At 36.5% G+C, this 24,405-nt stretch overlaps 1 protein-coding gene across 1 annotated transcript in view; it reads left to right on the forward strand.

The window, feature by feature from the left end:
* Positions 1-24,405, forward strand: part of TPO (thyroid peroxidase) — a 44,415-nt gene that overhangs the window by 13,768 nt on the left and 6,242 nt on the right. The window contains 7 exon segments of the mRNA XM_014869469.2: positions 966-1,098; positions 5,756-5,885; positions 8,518-8,724; positions 14,480-14,995; positions 20,594-20,852; positions 21,380-21,550; positions 22,318-22,555. Of these exon segments, the coding sequence (XP_014724955.2) occupies positions 966-1,098; positions 5,756-5,885; positions 8,518-8,724; positions 14,480-14,995; positions 20,594-20,852; positions 21,380-21,550; positions 22,318-22,555 (1,654 nt within the window).

The following is a 24,405-nucleotide window of genomic DNA, read 5'->3' on the forward strand; positions in this document are numbered from 1 at the left end:
ATTTTGGTTTGAACAATGGATTAAAGCAGCTTACTTCAGAATTGAATGGGCAGAACAAATAGATATTGGGACTGGGTGGCATGCATTAGCCAGTGGGGAGAAGAGAGCAAAAGTAATATGTTACCTCTACCCTCATGTTTCATCACACGATGATTGTAGTCACTTTGAATGGCAAATGTTCTCTGAGTTCAGGAATGATATTCATAGAATCAGAGAAAGGTTTGGGTTGGAAAGAGCCTTAGAGACTCCCTAGTTCTTGCCTCCTGCCATTGGCAGGGTCACCTTCCTCTAGACCAGGTTGCTCCTATTTCATGTGTACATCTGCCTCCAACTGGCCATATCTGCAATCTTTCAATATCTGCAGAGGTGAGAATAGGTCCCAGTTCTCTGCAGCTTACACAATAGCGTGGCTTTGTCCCTCATCATCAGATGCTCACTGGGAGACCCATCTTGAATGTTATCAGAAATATATTTATAACATGCTGTCTACTGCTATAAAGGCACTTGATTTTATCTAGCTACCAAATTCCAGCTAATAATTCTGATTCTCTTCCACTCAACACTGAATTCTATTGTCAGCTGCAGTGTCAATACATTTCTGTATCTTTCCAGTCCCACATTTTTCCTCCTTGGCATACACTTTTGTTCTTGAATGGCATTTTTAACACCTTTGTTATAAAACAGGGACCAGGCAAGCAAAAGACTACAACTCAGGGAAAGAGGGAAGCAGCGAGCAGATCAATCTCAGTTCTCAGCTATTGCTGGACCTCTTTCTTCTCATTCTCCATGCATCACTTGATACAACTTCCTCTAAGTCCTTGACACAGCCTCTTGCAGCATTTCTCACTAAGTGCTCTTTCCAAGGAAGAGGGAGAATTCTGTAGATGCAGCTGACAATAATGCCTTTTCTACTCTAGCAGCTAAATCCAATAGAGCAAATTGCTTGTCTGGGTTCTTCCTTTCAGATCGTTTATCAGCTGATCTGCTCACTATGATTGCTAATAGTTCTGGATGTCTGCCTTATATGTTGCCACCAAAATGTCCAAATAATTGCTTAGCTAATAAATATCGACTCATCACTGGTGCCTGCAATAACAGGTAAGTATGATAAAAATTGTGTCCTTCTTTCTCATTCTTTTAACTCAAAAAGCCATGTTTACTTTTTCCAAGGAAATTGGTGAAGGGGGCTGATGTTAATCAGTAAACTTGGGCATCAATGTGTCTGTAAATGAGGTGCCTGTGAAAGTTTCTGGAGGAAGAACTCATCAATTAAACTTTGCTACACTACTTTTTGTAAACAGGCTTTCCCTCTGAAAGGTTCTAGGATTATGTGAGGAACTTTACATTTAGGGAGAATTGATTTAGTAAATGTCTTCTTCTATATAAAAAAAAATCTTAATTCTAACCCAGCATTTATTTTTGATTGAATTGGATAAAATTATATGGAGCAGGAAAACAATATTACTTCCCAAGGAGAAATATTTTTGTATTTTCCCACAACTCTAACAATTAGCAAACATGAATCTAAAAATTCTAGATGTTATTTTTAATTTTACATATCTGTTTGTAACTGCTTAGTGGCTATCTTTTATAACTAGTATCTACTTGTTACCTAATCTATTTGGCAATTGTTTCCTGAAAAACACAACATAATAGATGTGCCTGTCTTTTCAGAACGCTCCAAAGCAATGAGAGCCCTTTTAAGTACAAGGGTAAACAATGTTTGTACTCAGCAGCCTCTGGATACATAGACCTAAGGTCACAAACTGAAAGGTGGGCTGTAAGTTTACAGAAGTGGAACGGAGATGAAAATGGAAGGCCATTAACATTGAGCAGGTTAAGGTGCTCTGCAATGTGGTGAATAAGGAGCAGTACAATTCTGCAGTTTTATTATTCAGTGAGTCTGGTTTCATGAGATGAATCTGTTTTGCTACATCACAAGTCGTTTGCAAGGAATATGCCTGATAGGCTCTTTGCTGAAATGACACAACCTGATAGGTATCAGTGTTAGAAATCTAACTATGTGGATATCCACAATTTCCCCCAGGCATTTTCAGAGTTGCTTGGTATCTGAACTAGCAGCTAGTACAATATATGCACTGACAACTCCATCAGGGCTTGAATACATTGGCCAAGATTCATGCAGCTGAACACAGATACATGCCTGAAGCTCTTAATTTAGAGGCATGGCTGTGTAGTCTTTCTCCCTAGGGATGGAGGGAAGCACTCTGCTATAGGTAAGGTAAAAGACCTTTTTCTCTTCAGTGACTGATAATACTAAGATGTGTACAGGAATTTCAGTCTGGTATCTATAGCTGGGTAGGGTAAATACGATTCATCAAGTTGGTCTGTAGTCACTCTGTTCTGCTTTGTATATTTTTATGCTTGTACAGCATCAGAATTTAAATCCACCACTCATATTAGGTGTTACTTTAGACTCTTTGCTCTAAATGTCTGTAAAAGGTGTAAGGCAACAAAAAAACCCTCCAAAATCCAAGGCTTTGAAAACAGTGATTCAGACTTTAACTGGGTCTAAAACTTAGTGAGCCCCTTGAATCATGTCTAGTTCTACTGAAATACATCAGTTTAAAAAGCCTTTTATACTGTAATGTAAATAACATATTCTGTGGTGTAAGCCAGCTTCAAAGTCTTCAGACATTAAATGAAACACCAGTCTGTTCTTTTCCTTGCTTTACAGCTTCCACTTTCAGGCAGAAAACATACCAAGACCTTTGTTGCATTTCTACTTTTGCTCACTCTGTCTGAATATGTAGCTGTACTGTAGATCAGTAAATGCTGCATTTCATGAGTGAAATTTAGAAACAAAATTTGTAGTGGAATTAATTGTGTGCCCACAAGAAATATCTATTTAAATGTAGTTAGGAGTAAGCAAGGAAATGCTTTACAGATGTTCTACTAAATCAGTTTGCACATTTGGGACAAATCAGATCAATTACAAAGGATTTTTCCCACTGCACTGAGATTGCTTTTTTTTAGTGTGCACTCCCTAGAACAAAGGTACAGCAGAATAGCATAAACATGACCTGCTATGAAGAATATCAACATAACATCAGACATTCCCAGCAGTTATTATCCACTTTTACTAGTAAGAGATATTAACAGATTTTAGTTTCCTTTCTGCCTAAACAAGAAAAATAAAATTGCATTATTTTAAAACGAAGAATAATGAACAGAAGGAAAATCCAATGAGCTATTTTTTCCCTTTTTTTTTTTTTTTTAGTGTCTAGTACAATAAGAGGAATTCAAGGGGGAAGGAATTTCAGGAACTAAAGAACTGGACTCTCACAATGCAATTGACTTCACCTAATCTTAGCTTTCAGAGGTAGTTATATGTCTGCAGCAAGGCTGCATCTTTGGCCGCTCCTGGTAATGAGAAATAGAATGGAATGACAGGATGGCACCCAGGAACTGTCTATATCTCTGGCTTGATGGACAGGTTTTTAGAAGACTAGCTAACTTTTTGTACACCTAGTATTTGGGGCATCTGGGAAGAATTTTATCTGCAGCATTTCTGTTTCATTGCTGTGTCATTAACCATTCCCTCAGGCAAGGATCTGATGCTCAGTCTGGAGGTCCAGTACCAGCAGATTTAGGAGTATGAGTATGGCTCACCTAGTGGAAAGAATGAGCAATCCCGACTGAGTCCATTGACTTCCATAAGAAGGAACTGAGATTTTTCCTTTAGGTTAGCTACTTCACCTCAATGCAAGCTAAGTGCTCAGTTAGTAATAGGCTTATTTTTCAGAAGTTACACACATGATAGCTCAGCACAACATGAAACATCAGCAACTCCAATTATTAGGTTGACATATGGCATTTACTCCATCTACTTGAAACTAGTCAGAACATTAAAATAAGATTCAAAAGATAAAAATCTGGATAGTGAGTGGCAGCTGAAGACTCCAGGTTGCTTCTCAGGCAACCAAAACAAAATCCAAATGGTACAATTCCAATATTTCACAAGTAAATGAAATCTTCCACTTTCCATAAACAGAACACGTAGTAATCAAATTTGAGTAGTTTATAAAGCTGCATGGTAGCAAAATCTCATTATTTCATCTGCCTTTTCGACTCAAGCAAGATTCCAAGACATTAACATGTTTAATGCAATCATAAAAAGGCATGAGAGAGGAGTTTTACTAAAGTAGCATTCCAGTGATCTGCTAAAATACAAAAGCAATCAGGAGAAAAATCACTGGTTAAGCAGCTACATTAACATTTAATTATTTTTAATTGAGTGAAATAGCACTACACTATGTGTAGTATTTTATGCAATTTCAATAAAGGCAAATCAACTGTAACTAATTTGAATGCTTTATTAAAGCATACTTCAACCTTCAAGTGTGAATTATTGTGGATAATTAAGTGTATTACTGCACCATATAGCTTGGCAAATTGAGCTTCAGTGTGCTGGAGATCAATGAAATATTAATATAATAATTGTTTAGTGTCCTGATAGACATGTAAATGTATGTTTTAACACTATCTATTTCTACCAACATTCCAGAAATATTTTTGTGGCTTACTTTAAAATTTTAGTCAACTGAGTGTATTGCAAAAAAATTATTTATTCTTTTTAATGTTGATATATATTTAACAATTATGAAGTATATTGAACAGGACATATTGAAAAACAACCAAACAAAAACAAGTACTAAAATATCTAATATTCATGACAGAGGGAAAATTAATTGGTTAACTGACTATACTAGGAGATAGAAATCACCCAGAATCATTTGCTAACCCTCAAATTAAATATGACCTGATTCTTTCCACCCTCTTACTTTCACACTTTTGTTTACACTTTTTTCCTCCCTTCCCCCTTCCAGGTAGGCTGGCTGTGGGATGACAAACTGATATGCAATGATGCCAAGATATGCTCAGGCAGGTGACATTCAGAGAAAAGCAAGTTGTTAGGAGAAAAAAATACAGTGCAGTTAGTGCTGGCAACTTAGCAGCATGGTTCAGTGGCTGGGCTTGTGCACAGGCCCTCCTAAAGGTGGGCCCAAGAAATTGGTATAGCTTCAACCAGAGGGAGCATTGCCACTGGATTCAGCTCCCATCTCCTCAGCCCTGGCCCCTTTGGAAAATTACTCCTTTGCTAAATTACTTCTTCTCTACGACTAGTGTCCATTTTTCATTTAAGCTTTCTTCACCTGTACTCCAGGGTTTCTTCATATTTTTCTTAGTTTTGATTTCCTCTCTGTTTCTCGAAACAAACATCTTTTTAAAGCTGCTAGCAAAGACACTGACTTTATGGGGAATGAAGACACTACCAGGAGGTCACCTTCACAGCAAGTATTTAAAAAATGTCAAAAAGTAACCAACTTAGGTTATAAACATGAGTAAATTAGTAATAATTCATTAGCAATTTCAATTTTCATTATCCTTTTGAGTAAAATTAATATTGACATACATGAAAGAAAGTATTTTATGCCCTTTCAAAGCAATCTTTCAAAGATTGCTACATGAAGATCTTATTGTGATGGCATATTGCTCTGTGGCTGATGATTATTTCATATTATTTTATTATTATATTTTTATGGCCAGTTTTTATATTCAGAATAAAACCATAATATAAATATTATAGAAATATTATCTTTTTATACAAACATACATATCTATGAGTTATATATATGTGTATATGTATATACATATCTATTAGTTTCAGAATATATTCAGAGGTTCTGCTGCTGCTTTTGGTGAATTTTTTGTTTGGTTTTTATTTTCATAGGGAACATCCTAGATGGGGAGCATCCAACACAGCTTTGGCTAGATGGCTTCCAGCAGCCTATGAAGATGGCTTCAGCCAACCTCGAGGATGGGATCCCAGCATCCAATACAATGGATTCCAGCTACCCTCGGTTAGGAAGTGTACCTCAGGATCACTTGAAACACTTACACTGGGCTATTGTCAAACCTGCCACCACAGACCTCCATTTGCATCAGTAAATTAAGTATTTGTGTCAAATACTTCAAAAGTATCTGTGGAGCTCAGTTAAGAAGCCAGTGGCTTTGCTAAAGCATAAGTTCAGCCACATGGTGAGAGGGTCCCTCCCCTGGCTGGGGTAAGCCCACGGAGCAGTGCAGAGGCACTGCCTGTCCTGAGGGGCAGCCCAAAAATTGCTGTAGGGGAGAGCAGGCAGAGCAGGGACCAGCCAAATGCCTGGCCTGGCAGGCACCAGGCAGCCAGCACACACAGGCTGATGATTGCTCAGCCAGAGAAAAGGTGCACAGTGGATCTAATTTTGACGTCCTCATGATGAAATTGTAGAGAAGAGGGAGGTCTGCAAGGATGCATGTTGCCATGGCAAGAGGCAACGGTCACAAGTTGCTCCAGAGAAAATTTTGTCTTGAAACAAGAAATTAAATTTGTTGTGAACACAATTAAATGTTGGAATAGGTTTTTGTTGGAATATAGATTCCAGCCTAGAGAACTTCTGGCATATCCTTCATAGAAAATACCCAAGATCTGTCTTGATGGGGTTCTCAATAACCTAATCCCTCCTTTCAATTAAAATTGCACACTGTGGTCTCCAGAGTTTCCTTCCAACCTAGACATTCTAGCGATTTTATGGTTCTTTGTTTTAATAATGACACCTTTATTCAGGGAAGGAGAAGGGGGAAGATATGGCTGGGTGTTAACTAAACAGATATAAAGCACATAGACATGCTAGCATGTGTTTAGGTGTGTGCATGTGTGCCAATCCTCATAGGCTAGCAAGCCTTAACTGAATAAGTATTGCTGTCAAATCATAACTTCATTTTTTGGCTAGTCCAACTTACTGATTTTAGAAAGTATTGCAATATTTATGGATTTTAGCACCTCATATACTTAAAAAATAGCAGACCTGCCAAAGAAGGAAGTTTGAAAAAAGAACATTTGCACAAAGGACTGGGTGGAAAATTCCCCAGTGCAGTGTACAATGATTTGGGCTGGATTTACAGCTTGTGATTTGTCATCATTGCTTTGAAATCTGACTTTTAATGGACTCAAAGTCTTGCTATTTTAACCATTGTATGTTTAATAAGGATAAGCAAGAGAATTTAGTGTTAATGTCACCTGCAACTCATGTTATTAATTAAATAACATTGTCTCTAAGTTGCACAATTTAGCTCTCAGAGATGAAAACCTGACATTTACACAGGCAAATTTCCAGCACATAGTACAAACTGCCTTTTCTAGATTCATTAGCTTGTAAAGTAAAAGACTCTTAAAAAAAAATATATAACTGTACTGAATCTGATCATCAACGTCTTACCATCAGCAAGGTTCTCTGCTTTGTTTTGGAGCAAGATAGGGTAAAGCTAATGTCATAAATGCTTTTTCTCATTTACATAATTGTCCTTTTTTGTACTTTTAGCTATCTAACTATATCCTTTTAAAAGTAACATGAAAATATTGTGATAGATAAGTGTGAGGATTACTAGAAAGCAAAATAGTGATAAGAAAATTTTATTACCTTCAAGAAAAGGTTTGTTCCTTGTGGCCACCAAAGCTATTAAAATACTGATCTAAAGATTTGAATTCCTGATGAGCTGTAGGTAGCTTCCTCTCGACTATTTCAGTATAAATCCTGATGTTCCTAACAAGTCCCATGTTGCCTGTTGTCCTTACCAACTCTATTTAACTGAACCTGCCTTACACATTCATTATATAACCCTTATATTTATTACAGGCTCTGTGAGTCTATTTTATGTGCTGCCCTTTCAGTTGCTTGACTTCCAAGGCAGCATTATTTGCCAGGGAATATTTTGCAGCATGAGGGAGGAATCTGTGAATAATGATACCCTCCACAAACTTGGTGCTGATTTTGCCCTGATGGTTTTCCTTGGTTATTAATATAGGCTGGACATGTAGCATAGATATCTCCATGTGTTCCTCCTCAGAGCATCTGTATCTCTGTGCATCTTGCACAGAACTGCATCAGAAATATTTTTTGGCTTCTCTCTGCCTGGAAAAAGGAAGCTGAACTTTCAGCTACCATGTGTTTGCAACCTACCTCATGTCCTGGGCTGCGTGAGCTCCTTCATTTATGTACAGAGCAGCTCAGACCTTCTGAGTATCAACAGCGATTTGAGATTTCCCAGGAAATCCTTTTGTTTAAGGAGAATAAAACAGAATAGATAGGAAAACTTTTAGACAGTCTAAAATAAATGTGTGGTTTTCAAAATTCTCAGATCCCTGAACAGATCAAAGATACATTGCTTACTGGCAAACATAGAAAAAATCAGCTGAAACGTCTTTGAAACTGTTTGTGGCACCTTGGTCCCAGTTTCTGAACAGAAATAAGAGCCTAATAGAGGTTGGATTTTATACTGTTGTTAGATTTTTTGTTTTGAATTGGTTTTAGGCAAACAATTAGAAGCACTCTACAACATAAAGTTAGGGAGGGGAAGATAGCTTTTATCAGTTCCCTCTACTTTTTAGTGTTTTATCATTTTGTGAGAAGAAAAAACTGTTTGGCATTCAAGGTAAATTAGTTCTCTTCTCAGGTTCGTGAAGTGACAAGAAAAATTATTCATGCACCTAATGAGGCTGTTACTGAAGACAACCTGTATTCTGATATCATTATGGTATGGGGACAGTACATAGACCATGACATTTCATTCACACCCCAGAGCACAAGTAGAACCACCTTCCTAAGTGGGATGGAGTGCCAGATGACTTGTGAAAAACAAAATCCATGTTTTCCAATAAAGGTAAGATTCTAACTTACATTCTTCAAGAGAAATTCCAGGCTCTAAACAGGTGAGTAAAGTCAAGAAACATTAGAGCAGACTGTGATAGAAAAATAGAAACCAGTACAACTATTAAATGAAACAAGTAGACATTTAATTTTCTTTTGTAGAGATAATTAACTATAGTTAATGTACTTAATAAAACCATCAGTTTTTTAACCTAGCATTTTGTTGCAGAGAAACCTTTCTGATTCCTCCTAATGTTATTGTTCCCATGCTTCAAGGTTTTGAGCTCCATTGGGGAAAATAGCAAAGTAGTCATTTACATTTTCAGCCAGATAAAGTGAAAAGATCTTAACGTTACTCATTGAAAGCAATGATACTTCTTCCAGTTAATGCAAACTTTTGAAGAGAGCTATCTTTTCAATGTATGTATAAAAATTATCTCTGGGAAGCTGCTGAAACTTACATACATCACATCTTTGCTTTGAGCAGATGGAAAACATGAGTTCAAAGCTTGTTAGAGGGCTAGAAGAAACATAAATACGTATAAATATAGGATACGGTATTTTTATCACTTAATTTAGAAGTATAGTACTTCTTTTACTCAAAAAAAATGAATAGCAAAGTAAAACCATGCTTTCGTTTCTCAAAGCACAGCCTGTCCAACTCAGGCTACAGGAAAGCCTCATGCCCATCACAGCCCTTGGTATTCTAACTTGATATTCAAGTTAGGGCAACCTAAATTGCTTTGCTTAGTGTTGGAGCTTGATTATTGACCAGTTTCTCCATGTTCTGCAATGTAGGGCTTCTATCAGAATAGAAAACATTTTTGCCTCAGCAAACTGCAGTTGATAAACATTCCCCAGTCCCCTTTTGCTTTAAGTGCCTCATTCCTCTTTCATTAAATGTAGAGGAAAATATTTGGGTAATGGTAAAGAAAACCAAATCAGGCTATGTTAAAAGCTGGCTTGTCTTCCATATGATGAGAGAATTTAAAATACAGGGATGATTAAGCAGAATTTATGAATGCCTACAATTTCACCACAGGCAGGTAAATCTAGTCCCTCTCACCCTAGAGATATGGACTTTTGAAAGTCCGCAAACATATCTTGAGAACATTCAGAAAGTGCACAGGCTTCTTAAAGATCTACATTTTTTTAAGACGCTGAGCAACTGAGAGCACTGAGTAACCTGAATCAGCCACAACAGCCCTAAATACTAGGAGTATGCCATAGTTCTAACAAAAATCTCTAGTTCGCAGTGTTTCGAATTTCCATCTGGGACAAGAAATTGTTTTTTTCTGTTTATGTTTTTAAGTAATAGTCTTAAAAATATTTCCATTCCCAAAGTCTTACTAAGAGAGGCTAGGGCAGGCATCTACTCCCTAACCGGCAGTGCTTTGTATGATGTGAAGATAGATCTATCTGAAACATATACCAAAATATATTGACTCCCAATTTAAAAAATCTGTTTACTCGAGCTATAAAACTACAAAAGTCTTCAGAAGTCGTTTGTGTTTACTATATATTCTTTGAAATAACGTGAATAGTATTGATTTTTAAGTGCAAAACTCCCACTTTTTTATTATTACATGGCTTTTTGATTGAGAGGAAACTAACTGTTTCCCATTACTTGAATGAAATGTGGATCACGGGGACCAGTGGTCTAATCACTGATCACGGACTAATTCAAGCTTCAAAATCCCATCTACTTAAAAAAAGAGACAATGTAAGGGATCTTTAAAAAAAACTCTAAGTCTAACATTATTCACGTGGTAGAGGCATTCAGCATAGAGGGATGAAAGGTGAAGATTGTCATGGCATAGACTTGCATGCGCACCTTTCAGTGTTCTAAACAAGGCACAGACTGGATTTCTGTCTTGGAGCTGTGACGAGATTCAGAGTGTGTTTCAAGGATGCCCTTAAAAGTGAGTTATATGAACATGCACTAAATCTATCATTGATGTGTAGCTAAATCTAGCACTGGATGCTGGTCCTACTCAGCAGTGTAGCCCAGCAGAAGGATGGCTCAAAGCTACCTTCGATGTAGCCACAATTGGCCATGGCAGGGGACATAAAAAGTAATTCAGTCATAACCCTGTAAGTGTTAGATAAGTTTCCCAACACGGTTACAATCCCATTAATTTTTTGAGCTTCATTTTGTTATTAACCTGTTATTCACAGCTTTGATGGACGGATTCAAAAATGGTTGTTCTTTTGCTTTGATTATAAATGTTCAGTATTTTGTGACTGTTTTTTTCTCAAAGACAGAGAATAGATTCTGTATTTAAAACAAAAAAGGTTTTAAAAAGAAAAGGCTGCTGCAGTAAATAGTGTGATCAGAGGAACTAATTTTTGAACACTGAAACAAAATGCTGTAACCCTCTAGAACTAATCTTCTTTCAGAATTATCAACTAAATAAATGTCCACATATTAAATATTTGGAAAACTGCCACAGTTAGTTTTATATATTCATTTTGTAAATGAAGAAACTGTGGCTGGTTTCCAAAGGCAGTGAAATCAATAGCATATTATATAACAATGTAGACATAGAGGCTGCAGTTTGCACTCTTGCTGCTCCTACAAAAGCAGCACCCAAGGGAGAATCCACCCACAGAAAAGGACAACTGTGCCTGCACATCTTCTCTGGGGATTTCAGCAGGGAGAGGAGGCCCCTGACTGCCCACCTTAGGGAATCTGCCCCGAAAATATTCAGGGTAATATTTGCAAATATTGCAAAGTGCAATTCATTGAAGGATCAAAAGCTGCAGTAGTGTATTAATATTAATAACAAATGTAGGTAAATGATTCATAGGCTACCGGGAAACATTGTGATTTTCTGTTCTGGACATTTTTGTAATAATTGCTATAGAATTTCTCTCAGCAATTCTCACAGAGAGTCTGTAATTTGTAGTAGAGCCTGAAATGATTTTTTTCTGTATATTTACAGGGTCCCCTAATGGGAAAAAAAATCAAACTCTGTTGCCCTTGTGTTTCAGCCTTCTGATTGTTGACAGATTCTTTTTGCATTTTCTCACACTCTGTTCTTGTAAATAATGAATGTATTGCATTCGTCTTTGGAGAAAAAGAATTAATAGATTATTGATAGGACCTATGGGGTCAAGAAGTATTATCCTCACTGGCCAATCCATGGTCATTGTTAAAATTCTATAAGTAAACATAAAATATAAATAAAATAGCTCTTTTCCTACTTAATTCCTCAGAATCACTGAGTATAAATGTCTTTCCTTCTGTGTAATTTAGTGACAAAACCCAAACTCACATTTCTTTTACAACAGCCTGACATCCAGAACAGGATTGTGGAGATAACTTGTCATTCTCAGATTATTATTTCAGGTTAGGGCTGAGACATAAAGAAGCATTAGAGACTTTCATACGAGAGCTACTGACTTTATTCAGTATTAATTACATTGCTGCCAATAAGTTAGACACGACACATACAGTTAGCATGATGCAATCCAGAAGAGCTTTCAGTGACCTAAGATGCAAAAAGGTGGAAAAGAAAGTCACAGAAAAGTGAGGTGATTTGAAAAAGGTGACACGTAACATGACAGCTTACTGTTTCAGCTACGAATAGATCAGTCATCTCCACTCAACAACCAGCAGAGTCCCTGCCTTTTCTTCTGTTCAGAAGCAGCAGCTGTCAGATGGGATCATGGACTCTTCTCCAAGTTGCATGTCCACAAATAAGCATTAATATTTTCCTTTTCTTCAAACTTTCACAGACCATAAACTAGGTTTTCCTTTAAATCTACAGCAAAAATCCCTTTACAAGGTCATTTCCCACAGGAAAAACTCACAATAAGAAAGATTTTTCTTTAACTGAAATCACAGTTTAGAGATTGTGGTACACTTAAACAATTATTACCTTCCATTTTCCTACACATAGAAGAATTTCACCATAACCAGGTTTGACCATGCATATATAATAACCATTTAAATCAACATGCAGCTATACAGGAAGACTATTGTGGCTAATCAGGATTTTGCTACAAATTTTTTCCTTCTAGAATTATGCGACACAAACAAAAAAGAATCATATGATTTTTAGTCATTACTTTTGAAAAAAAATATTACTCAGTATCCATTTCAGCAGAAAAAGGGTCTCTTTTTTTCACTCAGATTATTTTTAATGTCTTTAAATAATTATGTAAGGAACCTCTAATTTACACATTCAGCTGCTGGCTGCCAAATACTTATCCTGTGAAAAGGGAAAGGACAGCATTATGCAGCTCTGCCAGTCCCTTAATGTTCATTACTGCTGGTTTTTCTCCACTGGGGACCAGAACGGAATGAATTGAAATTGCAGAGACAGTTAACTAAAGATTATTCAGCATGAACTTCATTCAGTGTTGATATGTTTTGCTATGAGCCTTCCTGTTTAACAGCATAAAGGCATCTCCTACATTCTTTTCTCAGTGATACCTGAATTCTTCCTAAATATCTCCTGATAACTAGAAGCAGGAGACATTCAAACACATACAGGGCTGTGGCTGTCAAGTTCAGATATTTGTAGCATGAGATGTCTGCTTACATTACCAGATGAAGGGAAAAAGAAGCCACACTAATAGCAAAAGACTTAATAACAAATGCTAAGTAGAAAACACAAGACAGATAAATTATTGATTTCAAAAATCAGTGAAAGAAACTTGTTTTCTTCAAACATAACCTATTTTGATTTCTAAAACCTAGGCAAAGAAGAAATAACGTTAAAATTTCTCTACCAAACAAAATTAAACAGTTTCTTAATGCAAATGATTTGTGGGTATCAATCTCTACTGACATGAGGTCTCAGTAGCAAGAAAATTTTACTTGGTATAATAAATGAGGTAGTGTTATTATATATAGTTAATTCCAAAGTTGTTTTGTAACTATTAACCCCAATTTAATGGCAGTTCTATCTTTGCAGACTGATCTCTGTATTATTAGAAAAATGAAGAAATTACATCACATATGCAGCATTCACTGTCTGTCAAAGGTTCTGAAAAATGAAAAGCAAGCAGATAGAATACAGATAAGGGTTAGCTCAGGTGTCTGTACAAAACATTTATTGCCTCTTAGTCTGATTTTTGAACCTCATTATTTGACCTCAGTGTCTCAGCTATGTGGGGATCAAACCAATAAAGGACTGGGCAATCTTTCATTTAGCCAAGTCTATGTGCAGCCTTTATTTTTTATAAAGATGGTCAGAATTCAGTACTTGTAAGACAACTGTTGTAGCAAAATAATGTGGCAGAAGATTTGTGGGGGACAGGCAGAAAGCAGAATGAATATTTACATCTGTCCTTCTTAGGAAACTGGATTAGAATTCAGTATTGAACCAAAGCTTTTACAGTGTGTTGCTGCCGACACTGAAACTCCTCATTATGTTTTCATGCATACAGGTAAACCTGCTCATTCAGTTGCTCTTCAGTAAAATAGAATTTGACCAGATGTTCATGTCTTCACTCTAATATGTTTTATGATGGATTTTGAATGTAAAGCCAGACTGATTTAGATGTAGATGTACTACATCAATAGCTTAAGATAGAGTAAAAGTTTTGGGATTTATTTGTCTCTGCTTAAAAAAGATTAATCTTTTTCCTTAAATCTAAAGAAAAACAATCTATACAGATTTCGAATATTTCACTCCAATAGATGAGGTCTGAACAATGAAAAACTGAGAGAGTGAAGGTAAATATTTAGACAAGACTCTATTCAGCATCCACAGCTGTTCTCCTCACCTCAGAAAATGCCCTTATTTTGTATGCAGGTAACCACCAACGATACATTATCAGCAGGGATGGATTGCCTGCCCTTCTACCGCTCGTCTCCTGCATGTGGCACTGGTGATCATGATATTCTCTTTGGAAATATATCAGTGCTAAATACAAGACAACAGATCAATGGCTTAACTTCTTTCCTTGATGCCTCTACAGTCTATGGCAGTACCCCTGCTGTTGAAAACAAACTGAGGAATTTGACGAGCAAAGAAGGCCTTCTCAGAGTCAACTTAAAGTATTACGATAACCATCGGGAATACCTGCCTTTCACAGACCGGATCCCATCCCCTTGTGCACAGGACCCAAGTGCAGGTGGAGAGGAGAGGCTGGAGTGTTTCCTGGCCGGGGACAGCCGCTCCAGCGAGGTCACATCCCTGGCTGCCATGCACACGCTGTGGCTGAGGGAGCACAACCGCCTGGCCCGAGCCCTGCGACGCATCAACGCCCACTGGAGCGCCGAGACCGTCTACCAAGAGACGCGCAAAATTGTTGGTGCCCTGCATCAGGTCGGCTGCTTGCATGCTTATCCACACATGGCAGTGAATATCTCAGAGCTTCAAATATGCTTCTGTGAGGGGCTTTTGAGATCACCTAACCTTTTCTTTCCCACCGAGTTCCATGCTTCAAATATGGCATGTTTAAATTTCGTTTTGCTTTCCACTTTCCTAAATGCAATGTCCCGGTGCTCAGTTTGTCTAGGCACCTCAGTGCTCTGATTTTCATAGCAGTTTCTACTCAGATCCACATTTATGCAGGCTTCTCTGGTGTCTGTTTTGTCTATAAAAGAGGCCTTTTCAGAGGGTTGGGGGTTTTTTTGGTAAAGGAAATTATTTTAAAGTAATGTCTCCATATTTATATAATGTTCAAAATATTTACTTTCTCACAGGTATTACATAAATAATAAATCCCTTGTGTAAAAATGCCTGTGAAGTTCACAATGAAGCAGTAATGCACAAACTTCAGGGGATACTGTTGACAGGAGACAGTAGGAGAAGTAAATGTGGGAAAATACAGAAGAGTTCATAAGGATGTTTATATTAGACATGTTTTCTGACCCTTGCAATTTTTTTTTTTCAGTTCCAAAGGAGACTTTTTTGAAGATAAATTAGGGAAGGATGCAATAAAACTTCACTTTTCTCATAAATCGCTTTTCCTTTCTTCTGCCACAATTTTTAGACAGTGGAATAGAATACTAAGCATGTTTCCTTTAAGAAGCCACCTGCATTGTCTTATGCATTGTTACTTGCACTCAAAGCCATATAGCTTCATAGAAGTAACATACTTCACTTAATTGTATTTAGTCAGTTCTTTTGAAACGTTTGGCTTTTTGTTTGCTTTAACCAAGTCAGCTCCTCTGCCATAAGTATGTCATTTTCAGTATAAGAATGGCATTGACAAGTCAAAATAATAGTTAATACTTGTTAGAAGAAAAGTACAAGTCCAAAAGCAGGCCTCTGTGCATTCATACCCTCCAGGTTTACATCCACAAACTATGGCCTGAAAGAAAAGGCAACGCACTGCATGATCAGCACTGCTCATTATCTCTGCTGGTATCACAGACTAATGAGATTTGCCTATGGCTCATTAGATATGTGTTTGAGTTGTAGCTAGCTGGTTCAGAAACATTCATTCAGGATAGATAATTGGAGTATCTCTATTAGTGTGGTATGTTAACTGGCACGCTAATAATAGCTCTGGTTGAATTTACCTTGAGATTTCCACTATGAAGTTTTGTTTCAGTTGCTAGACATTTCTATAATTCTCTTTTTTTGGAAGGAATACTTTCAAGCCTAAGTCCTGCCAGTGGGTGTGTAATTATAGAGAATTGAACAAAAATCCTTTTCTTCTTTCTAGAATAAAGAAGATAAAAAATTATCTCTTTAGACCATATTTTTTTTCCTGGATGTTTTTTTGGCACCATAAATATCTCTAGTGACAAGTATTTGATAACAGGAATTTGACAAAGTTACCAAACATAACAATTGTCTGTTGATATCCTGCACAAAACAGATCTTTTTGGCTGCATTATACAGTTTCACTGATAAGGAGTAGTAACTGTCCTTTCTATTTCATGGGAATGGCACATGCTTCACTTTATAAAGTATTAACACTGCAGGATACAGTGGTAAAGATTCATATTCTGATTTACCTCATGTTTTGTGCAAAAAGGCATTTTTTCATTGTCATTTAATATCTGAGAAAAAATGTTCAATTATGCGACTGCTATTCTTAAGATTACTATCTCATATACACGTAGTTTGCACACACCTATTTTCTTCTTTCTGGAGACAATTTCTCCTGATGTGCCATTTGGATTATGAAAGATGGATGATTTGAGACTAGTCAGATGGAGCAAGACTTTTGCAGATCAATCTGAATCCAATTCTCTTTGATTTATTACAGTACCAGAGAACCAACTCTGAATTAATGCAGTTGCTCCCACTTAACCCCAATTATAGGTGACAACTGCCTTTACTTTTCAGTGCACACATAGGTATCTATTTCACTTCCTTCTGCATCTGTTTGTGTTCTCTGAGCATCATGCATGGTCCAAGGCATGGGTTGAAAATGGATGACTTCTGAGACTTACATACATTAACTACTTGGATAAAACTTGGTTTTGAAATTAGATAATTAGATAGCTCCTCTCAGAAATATGAAATTATAAAGAATAAATAGATAAATAAAATATTATAAAACAGTATGTCTTGAATAATGTCAGAACTCAATTTATAAAGTGTAGAGTTTAGACTATTAACATAACTATAGTAATTTGTTCATTTTTTAATTAAAAATTGAACTCATAAAATCACCTTTTACCCAAAAGTTTAGGACTTCAACATCATCTTCATCATCTGAAAATCCTTAAGTATTTTCAGTGAGAACTCCAAACTAACCATGCATAGCACTTTATCAAATTAAACATCATTGCTAAATTTGATAGTTCTCTATTATTTCTGCAATCTTTCCCAAGTGCAGAAGCTTCATTTAATTGGCACTATACTACCTCAGTGAGATACCATTCCTCTGCAGCTACAGCTGGCCAATGACATATCCTTATGGTAGTTCACATATTTCTATATTCCGTTTTCCAGCCTTTTTGTTTGTTTGTTTGTTTTGTTTGTTTTGTTTTGGGTGGGTTTTTTTGTTTCTTTGGTTTTTTGTTTTGTTTTCTGCTTCAACCATTGTGCCCCATTCACGCCTACTTTGGGATATACTTGTAGAGGTTTTTGCAAGGAAAGTCTCCTGAACCCTAGGAAAAATGATAAGAATTTCTGGATCTTTTGCATTTAATTGATAATAGTGGTTAACATGAACAAAATTTTTCAAAAAAAAAAGTGAAATTATGTAACCTATTTCCAAACATATAACGTGGCTGACTTCTGCTGAAGGTGGCTTAACATGGAGAAAAATGCAGCCAAGATACTCAGTGAGTTCATAAGTCTTGGAAACCCCTGTTGTAATTCTGCCTTCTGAATGAGAAGAGTGTTGCCTTTAACAGTAACATCCTATCTGACTTCAGTACTCTAGTGTTTACAGGTCAGGATTCAGTTACTCTTTCTGTAAAAAGTGCACATAGGATTCATGACATGATGCAAAATCTATTTAAAGCCTTTTCTGACACTCAGATGCTATTTCTGTCTGGATATTTACCAAATGGTTGGCTGAATTGCTAAGAAATTAGTGTTTTATTTTCTCTGATATGACTAAATGAATAACATTTAAATATTCTTAATTTCTCAGTTAATATATGATTATATAGATTAGGAAGGTAATATAAAAGCACCGAGCATATGGGCCTCTGTTTAAGACACAGTGCTCATTTGTCATAACTTTCCACTGAATTATACTGTTGGAACAATGAGAGCCATGAGATAGTAGAAATATTGATGTTATTGATTAAAATTTTTTCTTCATGAGGCTTCTGTAGAGATTCGATGTGATGGCATGAGGTGATGAATGTAGCCTAAGAAGAGCTTGGATTAACACTAATCTCATAAATGTCACAAAGAGTTGAGACCACTCAGTACCTTGCAGGTTCAGACTCAGGATATCCAATACATTCTTTATACTGCTGCAAACACACAAAAGTTAACTTCTTGTTAACAAATAGACTCCAAGTAAGCCAGAAATGGAGGAGCCATTCATTATATTAGTTTGTGATTTCTTTCCCATATAGTCACTTTCTGTCTGATTTTATTGACATATTTTGCAATAAGCACATTCCTTTGTTTCCACAGGAGAATCTCATTTATTGAAGGAATACTCTACTGAAAGAAAGTACTGTGCTTATTTATGAAAGTAAATAAAACTTTTATATCATTCTCTGAGAGAAGGGACTGCGTGCAAAAGAATTTTAACAAAAACAATGTTGATGCTTGTCAGCTGTTAACATCTTCTTTAAAATTTATATATGTGAGAACCTATACTGAGCCTGTCCTTGACTTCACACCGACAAATTTGGCCACATCCTGAGTCTACACAAATGCTAGATGCTATTTCAGATGTGGTTCTTTGGCAGATTCCAGAAGCAGTATTGTATTCTTCTGTATTAGTAACAATTTAGCCTGTATTGTCTAAAACTGACCTCTATTTGATGGGGCCTCATTTAGCCTTTGGAAGTTTCCATCAAACAGATGCCTCTCCTAGTGCAGGGTAGGCAGGCATAAGACCCCTTTTTTACCCTTAGCCTTTTAATTTTCATGTCTTGAAATGGCAACTCCTCTTTCCTTAGCAAGGAAATTAGAAATGAAGATGTTGCCTCTGGAGCAAATGAAAAATCGGAGTTGCCCTTTCCTTCAGGGAGTCTGGCCTTCCTGAGCAGCTTAGCTTGAGATTTCATTTAAAATGAGCCAAAAAATTAGTCATACCAGGATTTTTGTATCCATGACTAACCTACTCCTCCACAAGGTCTTTGATTATAAAAACTATACATCTAAAATTAGAACTGCTATCTTGCAAAACCTTTGTGAATAAAGCAAGAGATCAGCTTTTCAAATGATAGTGTCAGTATTAATTTCTTGTAATAATTTTATTTGTTTCATATGCTGCATTAAAGAAGCTGTAAAAGGGATTCTAACATATTGTCTTTTATGAATTTTGTTCACTGCTTGACCTAACTTGAAAACCTAAACCTCTATTTTCTGAGAAAAGTGATCAAACTGGGGAAAGGTTTTTCTTGTCTAAAAGGTTTTCTCTGTGCCTAAAATAAAGATACAAGTTTTTTATAAGGTCATTTTATGCTAGCTAGTTTTCCAATATGCACTATATCAAGTTCAAAGTACATTTTTCTGTATATTTATTGCATATTTTATTGAATCTATGAGGTATTTTATTGAGTTCATTGTGCTTCATATTTATCTCATATTGCTTTATTGAGTTCAGCATAATCTTTAACCTATAATGCATTTTCATTTTATTTGGTACATTAGAACATTTTCCCCTCTTTCCTTCTGTCATGATTACTCCTATGCTTTTCCATGCCACTGTAATACTATTACATTATAAAAGCATTTGACAGAAGGTGTTTATCAGTCTTTTCATTTTTGAAGAGTATTTTTTAAAAGTCTATAAATTGGCCTAAGTTTAGTATAAAATGTCTACAAGGGGATTTTGGGCACCAGTATTTTAAGGCTTCATCATTTCAAATAAAAATAAAACAGGATTTGTGTCACAAGCATAGGTCTGAAAATAGCATTAGAAAACGTTCTTGAAAGACATGATAGTGCTTCTTGTTTTCATTGTCATTTTAAAGGCCATTATAATTTACATTTTTAATCTCAGCACACCTCCTGTGAGCTGGATTACCCCCATGGTTCGTAAATGAGCAGCACTGGTAATCTCTGCTCAGAAGGCTTTGGGCTAGCATCTATGGTGAGACCTAACAGGGCCTGACTGTTGCACTGTTCTGAGCAGGATTCTCTCTGGTCATTTGTCCCTTTACTGCAAAAAATAAGACTGATATTGTTTTCCAGGTAATACTACTCTTACTTATGCCAAATGCTTGGGCATAGATGAGTGAAGAAAAAAGCATTTAGGACCTGGCATTCATTACTATTCATCTACAGAAAAGCTGAAATATGTTTCTTTTTCTTTTCTTTCAGATTATTACTTTAAGAGATTACATTCCCAAAATCATTGGTCCAGATGCTTTTAATCTGTATATTGGCCTTTATACAGGTTATGATCCCACAACGAATCCTACAGTTTCTAATGTATTTTCAACAGCTGCTTTTCGTTTTGGTCATGCAACAATCCAACCCATAGTAAGGCGACTGAATGCACAGTATTTAGATGATCCTGAACTCCCAAATCTTCATTTACATGAAGTTTTCTTTAGTCCTTGGAGGCTCATTAAAGAAGGTATGGTCTTATTTATACTGCTTCTGTTGTTTTCTTTTTTGTCTTTTTCTCCCCAGAATATTGTAACCTTTTTCAAAGTTCCTTATCCTGAATTAGGAATGGAAGCATTTATTTATTCAAATTGTTTATTTAAAGTTCTTGGTTGGATTCCAGAGCACTAAAAAGAACTTGAATTATTATTCTCAATTAAATGGTTGACTGAATCAGACAAACATTACTCTCCAGATTAAACCAGTCTGGTAGATTGGCAACAGAAGGATGAGTGATAGTGAAGATGTTTCTGGGAATTCTTTTGTGTATTAATTTATTAACAGGTTGCAAGTTCTTTTACACCTGAAGAAGACAGAGCTTTTTCATAACACTATTACTTCTACTTTAAACTAAACGAAATTTTTGCATGTGTTTGAATGTAAAAGCCTGTGTGGACAGTGTTTTAAAAACATAGAAACATATATGTATTCACATTTGTTATGAAAGTTATAACGGTTTATATATATGCTATAATACTATCATTTGTATCTTTAAAGGAGGCTTAGATCCTTTAATAAGGGGTCTTCTAGCACATCCAGCAAAACTACAGGTACAAGATCAACTGCTGAATGAGGAGTTAACAGAAAAACTGTTTGTGTTGTCCAATAATGGTTCACTTGATTTATCATCATTGAATTTACAACGTGGCCGTGATCATGGACTCCCAGGTATATTGATTTTTCTTGATTTTTTCTTCCAACTAGTAACTGAAGTATAACTGCTTATATTTGGGATGAAATCATAAGCTTTTAAATAATAGCTTTCCTAATCAAAAAAGTCACTTAATTCTCTTTTAAAATGTACATTGCTAATATTCTTAACTTTGATGGAAAGTATTTGGCAGCTTTTGAGATTAAAACAATCTGGTAAATCTGGAATCCAGAAGAAGAGTACTAGTGAGTGGGTCCGGGTGTGTAGGTACCTGGGGCTGATTTTTGCTGGAACCAGCACCGAGAAGAGGGGGTTTCTGCCTGCAGCAGCCACTTCCCATCAGCAGGCTGTCCCCAGCCTGTGGGATAGGCCAGTTTAGGCACAGCCTCTCTGGCTCCACCAACCACAGAAAATGTTGACAGATGTCTCCAGGAGTGGCACAGATGGCTTAGTTAGGTAGACTCTGCATTTCAAGAAATATTACATGTTTGTCATGGGTTCTTCACGCTAGATTTTTTACTCCACTCAGCCCAGGGTAAGACTGAATTAACAGTCCAGGAGTTAATAGCCCATTAGGCCATGGCTATACTTGTTTAGAGGAAGACTGCTGGAGCTTAGTTCAGATCCTGCCATAATTTCTCTGCAATAATAGTAGACCTTTTTTATACATAACTGTCTATGACTATGATTAAGGTTGTCAAAATCCAGTGTTTATAAATGTATTAATTTCATGTATCATGCCTAAGAGACAAATCTAATCTTCCTTTAAACATCATATTTGCAGGTTATAATGAATGGCGAGAATTCTGTGGTTTACCAAAACTGGAAACTCATACTGACCTGAATACAGTAATAACCAATCGCAATGTCACTGAAAAAATCATGGAGTTGTACCATAATCCTAACAATATTGATGTTTGGCTTGGTGGTCTCATGGAAGACTTTCTTCCAGGTGCTAGAACTGGTCCCCTGTTTGCGTGTATAATTGGAAAGCAAATGAAAGCACTAAGGGATGGTGACCGGTGAGTTTATTATGCAGTCAAATCATGTGTAGAAACTCCATAGCGATGGAGATTTTACAGCCACTTAAACATATTTCAGACAAATCATTCTCTGCCCCTTGCACATTTTTTTCTTAGCTCCTTCAGTTTTGTTGGATGAGCTTTTGATTATTCTTCTTTGGTTCATATATAGTCTCAATTCCAGATGACACGGAGTTCGTTTCTATGGTACTGAGGTGTCCAGCTGTTCCTGCTAAAAATGCAAGCTGCCACCAGAAGTTAATTGTGGCAGGGGCCAGTACCTTTTGCATGGATGGATGTAGTACTGTAGAGGCTTTATTCCCCCTGAGGGCTGCACTGGGCTCAGGAGCTGGAAGAACCTCAATATATTTCTTTGGCAACTGCAGCAAAGTCAGAAGGGATAGGAAAAAGCTGTAATTAAGGCTCCATAGAGGGGATAATAAAAACACCACGTACTTAGCCTTGTGTGATTGGGACTGCTGAGTGTGCCCAGAGTTGCCTCATTAGACACAGTATAGGATGTCACTTAAACCAACCCTGTACAAGTGCCACCATGATCTTGTGCCAGTACAACCCTTCATACCAGAAAAGCAGGAGGAATGCAGCTTCAGGCCACAATGGAGTAAAAGAAGCTGTTTATATCTTGCTTCTGCTCGTGAAGCAATTTTAAAACTAACCTTTTTTTATTTCTCTCATGTACTTGTGGCAGAAACTTTGGACCTCATGAGATGACTAATTTAAAACTGTTCACACCATGCTGGCAGGGGTGTTTGAAGTACATCTGGTCCTTACAATGACCTTTAAGCTCCTCTTATAAGTCACTTTTATGGAAAGAAAACATTATGGAAATAATCATCCAAAGTACAATTTAAATCTGAACATTAAAAAATATTAATTAATTAGCTCACGAGAAATAGCAATGCTAATCATAAAGGTGGTTTTTATTTGCAGAAATTGTATAGACAACAAATATTCTACTCAGCCATGTTTAAAACATGGTTGAAGGTCCTCTGAATAGTACAAGCATACTTGTCCCTATCTGGGGAAGGAGTATCTATGGAGGTCTTTTCAGCCACCTTTCTATTATGTAGTACCTTATACTTTTATTTAAGACACTGTTACTACATTCAGTGTGTTATAATGCTACCAGCATTAAATAAACTTAAGGATAATTTAATACATTAACTCCAAATTGAGAAAAAGAGAGTTCTAATAATGAAAGAATTCCCTGGGTTTCTGCCACAAAGTTTGTGGCAGCTAAAAACTTAAATGTGAAATGGTATTCTGTCATTAATAACAAAGAAACTACCTAAGAGAAGTTAGAAGTATGTAACAACATGTTATAGTTGTCACATAATAAGAATGGAAAAGTCTAACACTCATTGCAGTGTCTGGTCAGGTAGTGTTGGGTGTTATCTGTAACTGCACCAGGGACACTGCATACACTACATACCCAGATTGACAGGTCTGTACACAGGGATTTAAAAAGAACTCTTCTAATGTACTCTTTAAGTTCAAAAATCGGGACTACCTGGAATTGTCATCTGACTGAACTCCGAAGTCTGATAGCCATTCTGATTCTTTTTGTCAGTAATCTAACAAAATATAAAAGGTTTTCTTCTTCCTATCTTCTAAACTTAGGCACTGTCTTAACCACATCACCTGAAACAAAAATTGTTTCTGATCCATCAGCCTTCTTCTTCTGAATATTTTTGCAATCTCAAGATTTGAAATATTTAGGCAAAAATTCTGAAGATTTCTGTCATTCTTTGCATAAGGATTTGGTAACCTGATAGAGATAAAAGGAGTAAACCAAAATGTTTGTTTAAGTAAACACCTATCTGTCAGGT

The sequence above is a fragment of the Sturnus vulgaris genome, chromosome 3, assembly GCF_052056855.1.
Source record: "Sturnus vulgaris isolate bStuVul1 chromosome 3, bStuVul1.hap1, whole genome shotgun sequence".
Classification (NCBI taxonomy): Eukaryota; Metazoa; Chordata; class Aves; order Passeriformes; family Sturnidae; genus Sturnus; species Sturnus vulgaris.